The following is a 14,396-nucleotide window of genomic DNA, read 5'->3' as shown; positions in this document are numbered from 1 at the left end:
CAGTGAGATTTGCACCGCAACCGTACGACAGCCTTGTGCTCTAACCACTCAGCTATCCGGACAGATTACTAAAACGAAATTGAGTTCCCGTCTACTTATTTGAGGCATGCATTCTTGATCATCAGCTTGATAAACATTGTCAATTGTTATGGTACTGCAAATACCAACAATATTGTATGCATTACCGTTCCATCAATACTCTTCTTCTTTTTCTTCAGCCTTTGCCCCGTTCACAAGCGGGGTCGGCTCGTCGTGATCGGTTTCCCCATTTGGCTCTTTCAAAGGCCTGATTGGGATGCAATCTCGTGGCTTTTAAATCCCCATCCAGCGTTTCAAGCCATCGTTGTTTTGGCCGGCCTTTTGGTCGTTTACCATTAACTTCGATGTTCAGACCAATCTTGGCAAGTGAATTCGTTAGCGCGAGTTACGTGAGCATACCATCGAAGACGCCTCTCGCAATTTTTCCACGACCGGTGCAACCCCATATCCATCGCGGATATCCTCATTTCGGATGTGATCAAAACGTCACGCCACTAGTCCAACGCAACATCTTCGTTTCCATTACCGCAAGACGGCGTTCATTGACTTTTATAGTCGACCAACATGCAGAATCATAGAGAGCGACAGGACGGACGGCATTGCGGTAAATTTTAGATTTGAAACGTTCGTTGATACGTCGATCACAAAGAACACCAGTTCTGGAACACCACTTCATCCAGGTTGCGTTAATACGTGAAACAATTTCATAACGCAGTTCTCCATTGGCTGATAGCATTGACCCGAGATATTTAATTCGCTCAGTTCTGCGCAGATCACTGCCGCTGACAGTGATTGTGGCTGGGGGCGTCGGTCGTCAAAAATTCAAATTTATTCAGATTCAATTTGAGACCGTGTTGGCTGAGGCAATCATTCCATTTCTGGACAAGTTGTTCGAGATAATTTTTGCTATGTAATGCTAAGAAAAAATCATCTGCATAAAGCAGTGTATAGGGCGTTGGATATCCTGTGTGACGGTGTCCATAACAAGAACAAAGAGGAGTGGTAAGAGGGCGCTTCGTTGATGAACACCAACACTTACTTTTCGGATCGTAGTAGAGCAATGAATTCAGCGCACGAGTTCTTCTGGCACTAGGTGTTGTAGAGCATACCAGATGAGTTCGTGTTGGACACGATCAAACGCTTTCTCTATATCCAGAAATGCAATGTTCAGAGGGCGATGCTTCTCACGGCGTTTCTCCATGAGTAACCGCGCAGCGTGTATTGCGTCGGTAGTTCCGCAGTTTTTGACAAATTCGGCTTGATTCACGGTTATTTCAACGATTTCGCGAATACGTTTGTCAAGAATACGTTCAAAAATCTTGATGGTATTGGAAATTAACCGGATCGGACGGTAGTTTGAACATTCTGCTGGACTACCTTTCTTTTTCCATATTGGAACTGTAGTACTTTCGTGTCAGTCAGATGGTATCCTAGCTTCTTGAATAATCCGATTAAGAATTCACTGAGCCACAATGTTGGGTCCCGGCTCTTCGCTTGCCAGAGCTCAGATGCGATATCGTCAGGTGTTGTGGCTTTCCCCGATTTCATTCGTTTTATTGCCTCCTCGACTTTAGTTGCGCTGACAGTTAAGCCCATGAGTGTTTTACGTAGATACCTGTCGTGGAGATTTAATCCTACGGTCCTCTTCAGACACAGATTGATTTTGTGACCACAATTACACACGCCCCGCTGAGACAAGCAACAACGGTACCAGTCTATACCAAGTGCATGGCTTAACATTCATACTGGTGGATGCAAGAATTAAATCTCTACCGAACTATGGAGTACGGCACCCGTGTTGAAACGTAACACCACGCCGAGGCCAGAAGGTCTCTTCTCGCTTGAGCACAACCACAACCACCATAAAACTCCCACTAAAGGACCTACCGCAAATAGCCGAGCTGTATTCACATACAACGGGAGTTCACCCAAAATATGAGAGTCCAGGAGCTATCCCAGTTCCCATGGTACCAGTATACCCTTGGTAAGGTTTCGTGACCAATTTGCCACTTCAGATGAATCTCCGTGCAGACTCGGGTCTGATCGCCCTGATTAGGCCTTTGGAGCATTCGCCTACTGCATCACGGCGGCAAATCAACGTGAGTACAGCGTCTCCCGGTGCCACTTGATTTTGGTTTGGCCGACAGGGTTGCAGCCCCGTCTTCCTCACCGCCACCTCTTAGCACCAGTTCGCTGACAGGTGGAACTGTTCCAAATGTCGGCAATGATTGTGGAAGTGGAGATAAGCAAATTCTTCAGTTGAAATCTGCTTGAAGTATTCTCGCCATCTATCTGTCGCGGCTCGACGGTTGGTGAGCAAAGTACCGTTCTTGTGTGCGTTCGTTTCGGCATTTGGTAAGTCGATAGAGATCTCTCTCGCCGTCCCGAGTGTCCAGTTTATAGTAAAGATTTTTGTAATGGTCCGTTCGAGTAACAGTCACCGCTTGCTTTACTTTCTGGTTGGCATTCTTATAAATTTGCCCATTAGCGAGCGTTTTATCGTCGAGAAACTTGTAGTAGAGGCGGTTCTTTTCACGGACCTTCATTTCAACATCGTCATTCCAAAGTCAAGTATCTGATGACCCCGAGGGTTACAGAGGCCGCTTTGTGGATCGTGTCTTTCATTTGGTTCTACGATTCTTCCACATTCGTAATGGTTGGTAATCGTGTGAGATCATTCCTTTCACGAAATCGCCACCACCGAAATCGTTCGACTTTTTTAAGAGGCCATCCCATGTGAAGGCCGTTTTTTCGTTTTTTTTGGAATTTTTTTGTGAAGATCTGGATAAAGATACAAATACGAATTTTTCACCATATATTTATTAATATCTTGAGCATGTGTATTAATTTTTCCAGCCCGATAGCGTAGTTCATTATTGAAATACAGGGCAATTTATACACCCATTTCCAAAAAAGGTATTTTTCTGCTGCCACGCTAGAGGGCAATGCGATCATCTTAAAGAAAAAAAATAAACGGGATTTTAACGTGCAGACTTAACTACAGTCCGCAAACTAGGATTATTAAAAAATATGAAAAGCTAAATTTTTGGCGCCGTGTTGAATTTTTTTTTTGTGAATTTTGGTGTTTTTAAGGTTTTGTGTAAACACAAAACCTTATTAAAATCGGTTTACTGTCTGTCTGTCTGTCCGTCTGTCTGTCTGTCTGTTTGTCTGTCTGTCTGTCTGTCTGTCTGTCCGTCACACGCATTTTTCTCGGAGACGGTTATAGCGATTGACACCAAATTTGGTAGAAAGGTGGGAACTGTGAACGCTCACGCATACAGTGAATTACATCCTTTTACGTCGAATTTAAGGGGAGGTCCCCATACATGCAAAAGGGGGGTGTAAAATTTTTTTTCATCAAATATAGTCATGTGGGGTATCAAATTAAAGGTCTCGATTAGTACTTTTCAAAGCCGATCTTAGTTTGGACATTCGTTTGAAGGGTGAGGAGCGCGGGGGGTTGAAAGTGATCACTTATTTAAGGGGGTCATTCTCAGAAACTACCAAACCGAATAATCTGAAAAAAATCAGGAGGCTGCCACTCCCCACTTACCCCATGCCGATATCTGTTTAAATAAAGTTAATAATAGTATATTACTAAAATTTTTTGTAATTGGTAAGAAACCCCCCTTAAGTTCATCCTAGTACCATGAAATTTTGCAGTAATATAAGCTATAATATAGAGCATGATCTTACCAAGTTTGGTGGAAATCGCACTATTACTAACAAAGTTATAATACCTCAAATTTGTTGCTTCTTTGAAAATTGAAGACTATGAATGTCAATATCATCCGAAAGTGGATACTCTCACATAATATATGGATATATTACGTGCTACGTACTAAGAAATACACAAAACTTTTCGTACCTGAAGCGTCCAGCTTCCGGTTTCCCGACTTGTTTAAGGTTTCTTTAATGAATAAAAAAAAATACTGAATGAATCGCAATTATCCTAGTTTACAGCCCGTAGAAATATATTCTGAATAAGTGGTGAAAATTTCAAAGAATTTCGTTGGATAGATTTTGAGCTATGGTGGCAGCAGATTTTCAATATGCAGTTTCGAGAAAAACGCATTTAAAAAGTAGAATGTGATTTTTAGACATAAAATCTTAACTGATCATCAATCTGCTATACCTAGTCCATAAACCTTAGATTTTTTCAAGAAACATATGTGCAGCCTTGGCTTCAATTCTTGTCCTTTTAGTGAAGTCATTCGAACGTAATTCGGACCGATAAATACACGCTTTATTACGACGATCGACATAAATCTGGCATGTGACTTATTACGTGTTTAACACTATAATTTCCGAACGACTCCAAATATTAAAAAATCACTTTGGCCATATATTCTACAGGATATCTAGATACAATTGATGCAAAAAAAATTCGATTCCGCAGATTGGACACAAGGGATGACCCCCTTAATAGCATTACGGAAACCCTCCGAGATGACAATGCCAACACCAGTGTGTGGGCTACCATTTTGCCGCGTTCGCGTTCAATGTGGCAGCTTTTGGCACCAGACCGTCGGGTTTCTTGTAGAACGCAGATATGAATGCGCCTTTTCCGAAGGGCTCTTGCCTCCGGATGGCTCAAGTGGTTAGAGCGCTGGGCTGTCGTAGCGGAAGGTCGCGGTTCAACTCTTCGTGACTGGATGTCGGATACCAGTCGACTCAGCTGTGAATGAGTACCTGAGTCAAATCAGGGTAATAATCTCGGGCGAGCGCAATGCTCACCACATTGCCTCCTATGGGGTACTCTAATCCTGTAGTGTACCGTTACGGTCTTGAATGAAATGCTCTAACACACTTCAATGCCCTGATCCTATATGGATTGTTGCGTCAACGATTATTATTATTATCTTGCGATTTCCTCGGTCTTTCCAGCTAGAGTGCCTACATTTAGCGTGCAGACACGTATTTGTTTTGTTCGGACTAACTTACTTACGTCCTGACGCCGTCCATGCGTCAAGAACCCTTGCCCATTTCTCGACAGAACCGGGGTCCGTTCTGCCGCGTCGACTGAGGTGGACGCCCTCGCATTTTTCGGAGGCTTACTACTCCATCCGATCATTTTGTTCATAATGACATTGGATGCATATTCTTGGTCGGTCTGTCGCGGAACCTGTCACCAAGAGAAGTCAGGTAGGATTCAACATAGTGGAGTAACTCCAACTATATTCTATTTATCTCTTTCCTTGATCTCAGCATTTTATTTTTGTTTTACTGAGGATAGTACAAAGAATGTTGCCTCAAACCTTCCTCCTTTACCTGGGCTTGGGACCAGTATACTATGTTAATAGCAGGGCCGAGTTCCGTTATATCAATACTGAACTATGATTAAATGCAAATAATTAGAAAATTTTTTCGGTTGTAGTCCATAATAGGGTCAAATTGATTATTATGATCAATTAATGTGGAGTTGAATATAAAAGCTTCACGGAACAAAGAAGAAAATTGTATTCATTGTTTTAGTTGTATATTGTATATATCTGTTTGGAGCCCCAAAAAAAAGGGCTTTTCAAAATTTTTCTGTGAGCACATTAAGTTATAGTCCAAAAGTAATATACCAATCGATTAGGCAACTTTTATGGAATAAGAAAAAAATTTATTATAATGAGTTTTTACAAAATGACGGCTGTAGCACCGTAAGAAAAAGAAGATTTTTTGGATCATCAGCATCATGCAATCGCCACATCATATTTTGCTCTTGCATCCCTTTTCTGGATGTTGTACTGTTAGCCCCAGTCACTTTGCCCTATTGTTAGTTGTTACCCAGAGAATGGAATTTTAAAAATATTTCTAAGTTGTTTTTCTACAAGATCATTATCGATTATGAATCTAGGCGTGAAGAAAAAGTCCAAATAAACATAGCCCCTTAATTTGAGGTTGTTCACATTGTTTTCTTTGCATTTTAATTGGGGTTAACAGCTTCAGGTTGGCATCCATCGATTAATTTCGTTAATGGGTAAACTTACCTATTAATAATCTAAACCTTGACGGGGATTATAATTATTGTATGTTATAATCATTGATCAGCAAAATTAAGTAGTTTATGAATTGTTTACTTTGTGCTTGCTGCAATATATTTTTCTATTTCTTTTGGAAATTCGGTTAAAATAATTGGATAGTAAATAAAATAGTAATAAATATGCTTCATAAAGGAGCGGACAGGAGACGTATGACGCACTTTTCCCCGGGCGTTAGCATATCCACAATTAGTTTGTTTTTCCTTGGGTAAAATTGTTTCGCTTGTCTTTAAACGTCATTGAGATTTGCCACTTGGATGCGGGACATTTTGCATGACCTATTCTATTGAAGTCGTGTGAGATACCTTCCCGTTTTGTTTATTGCCGAAATCCTCTGGATAATTTTGAACTGTGCTCTTGCTCATTATCTTATTGAAAGACAAATTTATTGTCATTTATTGTCAGCTCAAGCGAAATGGTGTACATTTCATTTTTTCCTTGTTTTGTAGCTTTAATGTTTATTACAGCCTCAACATGTTTTCTATGAAGTTTGACATATTCTCCGCAATTTCGTTTTACATAATCTCTTCCTTTTGCGTCAAATGATTCATTTTCGATTGATGAGCCTAAAGGACATTTCTGATATCTTTACTTCACTAATTTTAATGCATCAGGATCTCCAGTAATCGTTTCTTATTGTTCTCTTATCGCAAAACCTTTTTTCGTCCGGGAACGCGTCCAAATAAGTGAATTTGTTGCAAATTTTTCTTCGATGTTTATTTTGGTGTGCATGAATTTTTGTTGCTGTAAGGGCGGCATGGTGTCCGGATAGCTGAGTGGTTAGAGCGCAAGGCTGTCGTACGGATGGTCGCGGTTCAAATCTCACTGGTGGCAGTGGAATTTGTATCGTGATTTGACGTCGGACACCAGTCGACTCAGCTGTGAATGAGTACCTGAGTCAAATCAGGGTAATAATCTCGGGCGAGCGCAATGCTGACCACATTGCCTCCTAGTGTACCGTTACGGTCTTGAATGAAGTGCTCTAACACACTTCAAGGCCCTGATCCAACATGGATTGTTGCGCCAACGATTATTATTATTAAGGGCGGCATGAATGATCTGAACATGCGATTCTGAAAGAAGCCGGATTCAGCGGGCCCGTTTTGTTCGTCGTTGTTTTTAGTATGTTTTGTGAAATTTGGTACACCTTTTCAAGGGTAGATTGAATGAATAAACTGCGACAGGTGTCTTACATAGGTGTCTTTGGCCAGTTGATTTCAGTAGATTCGTTTTCTAGCCTTCAGCTTGTATTTAAAGCAAAAAGTTTGTTATAAAATGTAAATTGTTGACTAGACAAATAGGATTCTCTAAGGCGTTTGGTATTTTATTTGCTTAACCAAGTTCCTCGTAGAATATTTTTTGCAAATTTAATTGTCATTAATTTTGAGTTCTTGAAATGTTTAGTTATTGCAGAGTTTGTATATTGAATGTCCTGTTTGCGGAATAGTGTACGGCGAGAAAGTAGGAAATCAACCGTCGGGGACAATGTCGTGGATTATAATTCCGAAGAGTTTGCCGGGCCATGAAGGTCAAAACACAATACAGATCGTTTATAAGTAATGCGATATTTTTGATATGGTATGTTGGTAGTAACTTTGTGTTTTCGTTAGCATTGCTTCTGGAATACAAACTGAAGAACATCCACACCCAGGCCGAGCTTTCTTTGCAGTGGGATTTCCACGAACTTGCTATTTACCTGATTGCCCTTTGGGACGGAAAGTTTTGCGTTTTTTAAAAATTGCATTCGATCGCCGATTACTTTTCACAATTGGGCGTTCAGCTACAACAGGACGGGAAGATGTGGTTATTTGGAATAGTGTTGACCATAAAACACAGTTTAATATGTTTCCTGATCCTACATATCTTCAACGCTGTATGCAGCAGCTTGTACATTTGGGAGTAACGGACTGAATTGCGGTAAGTCTAGTATAATGATTTGTCTTCCTACTATATTCGAATACTGAATTTTAAATTTATATAAAACAAGATAAGTTTATGACTGTTGCAAATATTTGAAAAAGTATATATTGAAAACGCGTCGTACTCCAAAAAAGAAGAAAGAAAAAAGTATTGTTAATATATAGAGTACACTCGTGGCAATTTATTTTTTTATCCTAGGCATCTATATTGCATGTTAAATTAATGTTTTAGTGAAATGGTTATTAAAACTACAATAAGAACATCAAGACTAAGTAAAACTCTTCCCTTGCAATAAAACGATAAAAAATCGATAGTTTGATTTAACAAGAGGAGCTTTAAAAGTGTCAGTATATAATTCTGAATGATAAAATATTTATTTTGTGCCGATTCGTGGAAGAAGCATTTATCTATCATATGATATTCGAAAAAATAGGGTAATTCTTCTATAAGTCCCCATAAGGTATGCCTTTGTTTTTTTTTGTAGGTAGCATTTGAAATAGCTGTACATATATTTTAATTGTAGTGATAAGCTATTGTGAATGAGATTTCAGATATGTTGCGTATAACAAACAACATATTAAGGAAGATTTTTTACACGTTTACATAGCACATTTATTTAATTTAAAGAAAAATTAATGTGAACGTGTACACACTGTACGGAGTAAACTGTGAAAGTTTATTTCTTTGAAAATGTGCTCATTAGGTAATTTAGTCTAAGCTAGTGTTAGTTTTTATGTTTGCTAGTCAAATATCGGAAATGTGAATCTATAAATAGAGCCAACTGTGTTGGTTTTGTTAGTTTTTCTACTTGATAGATAATTTGGAACTTGATGTATAGTTGGGCTTTATTAAAATTTATTATTTTTGAGAATTTGGTCTATTATCCCAGCTGATTATAAATTAGACATTTGATCTCATCGTGAATGCGTATGGCGTTGTGTGGGTCAGAATGGATACTGATTCTGCTGTTGCCATTGTCATAATTGATTTTTGTAAGATAGCGGTTTCCAGCGTTACTTTTGATATTTAGAATGAAATTCGAAGTGATTTATTTGAGATTGCGCTTGAACCTACCATAATACTATAATCTATTACTGGGCTTATTTCCTATGCATAAATTGAAACGCTTTTCAATTTTCTTTAAATTTTGGTTCCTACTTAAAATCTTTTGGCAAAAGCTGCGTAGAAATGTGGAGATTAGAGATGGATAAAAAGATAACTTGAAGTTTGTAATGAATTAGAATGTTTAGGAGTGGCCAAAGACTATTGTCGATTGGCATTATGAAGGCATTTTGGAAAAATTGGCGAGAATTGACTGTTAAGGCCCACTGGCATCTAGTTGCAACACGACTAAAATGTCTGCTGACAGGCAGTTGAAACCCCTGTGCTGACTAGTTGCAATATGTGGACCCTGTCCTTAGCACTTGGGCCTCTTTCAAATTATCACAACCTATTTGGAGGTGCCCCTGATGAGCTGTCGATACAATCAACCAATAAAACAATCCATATATTGTTTCAGCAAAAAAACCTTTCAGAAATACAGTAGGAGCCTCAAGGTCTTCTTCTTCGGCTCGTCGTGATCGGTTTCGCCATTTGGCTCTATCGAATGCCTGATCTGGGTGCAATCTCACCCTAAACAAACAAACTGCCTATTTCCGAATACTGTACACATATATGCACGTATATAAATTGAACGTACCCATATTTCCGATTTACTACTTATCTTTTTCTTCAGCCTTTGTCCCGTTCACAAGCGGGGTCAGCTCGTCGTGATCGGCTTCGCCATTTGGCTCTATCGAATGCCTGATCTGGGTGCAATCTCGAGGCTTTCAAATCCCCATCTAGCGTATCAAGCCACCGTTGCTTAGGTCTGCCTTTTGGTCGCTTACAATCGACTTCGATGTTGAGACCAATCTTGGCAAGTGAATTCTCGTTTGCACGAATTGCGTGACCATACTATCGAAGACGCCTCTCTCGCAACTTTTCCACGATCGGTGCAACCCCATAACGATCGCGGATATGCTCATTTCGGATGTGATCTAAACGTGTACCGCCACTAGTCCAACGTAACATCTTCGTTTCCACTACCGCAAGATGCCGTTCATTGTCTTTTGTAGCCGGCCAACACTCAGAACCATAGAGAGCAACTGGACGGACGCCATTGCGGTAAATTTTAGATTTGAGACGTTCGTTTATACGTCGATCACAAAGAACACCAGCTGTGGAACGCCACTTTATCCACGTTGCGTTAATGCGTGAAGTTGACGATCATCCGATCCCAAACGATTGATTTTGGACTCGCTGGATCCCAACACTTTCCCCAATCTTCGACAGTTCATTTTTATTTTTTTTATTTTGAATTTTTCTCATAAGCCGGCGTTTCGTAACGTTCCGCGAATCGTTCCAGCTGATATGATCATATTTAAGCCTGAATTGATGAAGCGTTTAATTTTAATTCCATTTCTAAACTTTATGCTGGACAGATCATGCAAAAGTCTTGAATTTTCTGCAAAATTTTATTGACCTATTAACTCTCAATTCGCTAATAAAAATATCTTTTTTTTAACTTATATATTTCCACAATGTTTTTCTTTATTTCTTTACAGAAAATCTGTTTTCACTTATCACAAATTAATATTAGTCAAACCTTTTCCAAGCACTCCATGTTTTTGTTAATTTCTGCCCGTAACTCCTAAGGGTGATTGCACTTGCTGTCAGGAGAAATCAGTAATGGAAAAATAAACTTTTTGGAAAAATCTCATCAGGCGCCATTGATGTTATCTTGACATCGTTAGAGCCTGGTATCATATATTTCCAGTGATTTCAACTATACATTTACATACAATGGGTCCATGTCGTTTCAATGCGAACATTCTGACGACAGCCTAATAGAATTTTTTGCTCACTAGTTTTTCAAATTGTGACGTCTCTCGCGAAATTTTTTATATTTTAAAATTAAATATACTGAAAAGTATACAAATAAAAACCACAGTTCACTTTCATGATATTTTTTTAATAGAAATATTAAAAAATAATATTTAAACAATAGCACTCGATCAGTTAGGGGGGGAGGGATGGTGGAGCACTATTTTGCGTTTAAGCTGCTGCTAAAGGTCCTTGATCGGATTTAAATACGACAATTGTGATGGCCAGCCGAACCACTCAAAGTACTGACTTTGTTTTGGCATGTTTTCGTCAACCAAGCAGAATGCTTCGGGGAACATTATCTTGTTGGAATATAATATCTGAAAAATTTTTCCCTATTTTCGAAGATCTCCATTCAGACTATTATTTAAAACAGTAATGCAGTAATACGCAGTCCTGCTTCTTCACATCCTCTCACACATACCTACCTCCTCTGACGTCATGCAACTTTAGATTATCACATTATCCCCACCGAACTTAAGCGTTTCCTTAGCAATATGTGGTGCCAATTTTACTTCCGCGCTGCGCCATGTGAATGGACATCCGTTTGATCTCAACCCATTCATTTTTGATTGGTTTGAAAAGATAACATCCTCCCAGGCTTCTATAGTAAAATGTCCATACATTTTCGCGAAGATATGCCTTAGTTTTTTATAGTGTTTGATCAAGATCGGTTTTTAGCCTATGCAAGGCCAGTAAACCGTTCTCCACTCAAACTCAACGCATTGTTTCTACACTAATATTATCATTCTGTTGTATACTTATGGATTATAACGGTATTATTTTCTTCTTCAGTCCTAATCGGTCGCACAATTTCGTGCTGCCTGGCCTGGGGTAGCGGCCTTTTTCATGCTTGCAGTATTGCATCCAAGTTTTCTTTTATGATGGTTGCTCAGAAATGTGCAGAATTTTGACGGTGAGGATCGTCCTCCAATTTTTTTCGTAATTTCCGCGACCAAATCTGAGTTTATCGGTTTTATCGTTGTTTGGGAGAAGTAACGAATGCTGATGCGGCCCGTGAAACTCCTGAATCTCGCCTAGCTTCACGCCCTAAAATTGTGGATCTGCGTTCGGCTGTTTTCCTGAGCTTCTCTTACCGAGCTCTTGAACCTCCCTGGACACCGCTGCTGAAAGGGAATACGTTAGAATAAATTCCTTACCAAAAGTAACCAACTCCTCTAACTGCACTTTACAAAAAAAGACACATTAGATTAACACTTCACTACTTTAATTTACCAAAATCCTAACTTAATTAGCTCGTTCGTTGGTACTCGCTCGTCTGACTCATTCTCTGGTACTTACTCGTCTGTCTCGTTCTTGATTTAAACTGCGACGACCGAGTTCATTAAGCAGTATGAACTCTTATATTTTCTGCTGTTATGTAAACATCACATGGAAGTAAATACACGTAAGGTCGTCGATCGTGTGTGTCGGAATATGGAACAAGCTGCTTCAGCGGAAGTATTGCGCTACACGCAGCAACCGACCCTGCAACTTCATTTCCTTGCAAGATCTCGAGGAGTGCACATCGTTGCGTCGTAAGTGTCATTACGATGCGAAATGTTGAAAAGTGCACATCGTTGCGTCGTGAGCTTTGTTATGTTGTACGCTCTCTTTTAGTGTGGCGTCGAATTCCATACGTGTGTAGTCCTCCGGCCTGGCAAGATCTAATAATCATATATCATATCGACAGTCCTCCATTTCCAATCCTACTTACAAATCACCCAAACAACACCCCATACAATATACGACGATGCCACAACAATGGCTTTCTAGATAATGATAATGATAGCAATAAGAACTGGAAGAATCATTGTCATTGTAATTAAGAAATAATCGAACGCACATTTGCACTTAAGCAACAAACGGCATTAAGTGGACTAATTTATAAGCGTATAGCCTGATCATTGTGGGTGCTTTAACAGCTGGTCAATTATGTAACGAATAGGAAAGAATTTCGATCGGAAATTCTTGCAAACATCGTAAATGAAAATGTAGCAACCATTACAACTCCTGTTGAGTCGAAAATGGTTGAGAAATACCCAAAGAAAGTTTTGAGTCAAAAAAGGAAGGAAGCTTTGCAAATTATATCCGAAATTTTGAATAATTAATATTACGCATTTGAAATTCAGACGACTGATCGAATGTACGGTTTTTATTACTAGTAGTAGTAGTATCAGTGTGGGAAATACTGATTTCGTCATTCTAAGGTTATTTCCCTTCATACATACTCATATGTATATCCTTATGATTAATGCTGGAACGCAATTTCTGCTTCAGGATATTTTAAATCGATTTCCAGGTTGCGCCTCTTCGCATTGCTAACAATTGTTGCATCCAAATGGGTGCCAACCACAGTAATATGTAATTTGGGTAAAGTCAGGTCTATTCCCAACGAATCCTTCAATAAAGACATTGAACGGGTTATTCCATTGTCAGGAAAGTTTTACAAGGCTAAGGTTTCTAAGGCCACTATTAGCCGCTGTGATAATTTCACATGCTCTTCCGTCTGAATGATGTGCCTCCAGAAGTTTATTCCTGTGAGGTGAGGGAACATTTATATTTGACTCATATCAATCAGTGGATCAAAACGATCCATATATTGATTGTAAATAGTGCTAGTTAATGACCTATCAATTGTTAGAATTGTTTAAAATTATGCTGTTTTGCCAAAATGGTAGTAATGTGCATCTATGGTATTTGTAACCGGGATACTTTGAAGATGTTGGTAATTATGAATTGTTAGTAAGTGCGGTACTTAGAACCGGGACATTTTGACGAATGAGTAATGAATTAATGAAGTGAATGAATAGGTGTGGACGGCACTTGAACAGTTACCTTGTTTGTTATTTTATAATCAAATTACAAACTAGCTAAATAATAATTATTGAAAAATATAATTAGTAGAAAGCAAACATGTACATATATATATAATCGTTTTGGACAGTCGATGAGGGGTTGGTTTTATTCAAACATGTTATTTGGAAGGTAATTCTTCTTCTCTGAACGAGTTTAAATATCATTGAAATATCGACTTCATGATGCAGGACAGTACAGTAGAATAATAGGACTTGATTAGTATTGTTTTCAATATCCTATCTTGGATGATTTGGAGTTTGTTTTTGTGTGATGGAGTACAGCATGCCCACGTGGGCGCATCGTATAAAACGATAGGTTAAATAACCATCTTGAAGATAATTAACTTGTTTTCCTTTGATAGACCGGAATGCGTATTTACATTTCTTGATTATCTGTCAAATGTCAATCCTTTGTCCAAGAGAATCCTGAGATATAATGGGGATGGTGAGCAGTGAACTTTACCCCAAGAAAATCATTATTGCAATCTAGAAGATGCCTTTTACTTTTTCGTGAAAAGCTTTGAGGCAATCTTGTAGTTGAGACTCAAGATCCTCTGTAAATATCCACGTTAACACAAAAAGCAACTATTTTCCAATAAGATGGTAAATCGGCAATATACAT

The 14,396-nt window shown here is 39.0% G+C and overlaps 1 protein-coding gene across 3 annotated transcripts in view; it reads left to right on the top strand.

Annotated features, from left to right (window-relative positions):
- The window catches only part of LOC119656728 (protein deltex), a 149,870-nt gene that overhangs the window by 23,567 nt on the left and 111,907 nt on the right, over positions 1–14,396 (top strand). For 2 of the 3 annotated variants that reach the window (XM_038063261.1, XM_038063260.1), the window contains exons 4-5: positions 7,476–7,627; positions 7,682–7,988. In XM_038063261.1, the coding sequence (XP_037919189.1) occupies positions 7,476–7,627; positions 7,682–7,982 (453 nt within the window). In that variant the 3' untranslated portion in view covers positions 7,983–7,988. Of the gene's footprint in view, positions 1–7,475; positions 7,628–7,681; positions 8,859–14,396 lie in introns of those variants that run through there. The other variant, XM_038063259.1, reaches the window with a different exon arrangement.

Source organism: Hermetia illucens, chromosome 5 (assembly GCF_905115235.1).
Source record: "Hermetia illucens chromosome 5, iHerIll2.2.curated.20191125, whole genome shotgun sequence".
Classification (NCBI taxonomy): Eukaryota; Metazoa; Arthropoda; class Insecta; order Diptera; family Stratiomyidae; genus Hermetia; species Hermetia illucens.
The sequence above is the reverse complement of the archived record's forward strand: the minus strand, read 5'-3'. Positions and strand labels throughout refer to the sequence as shown.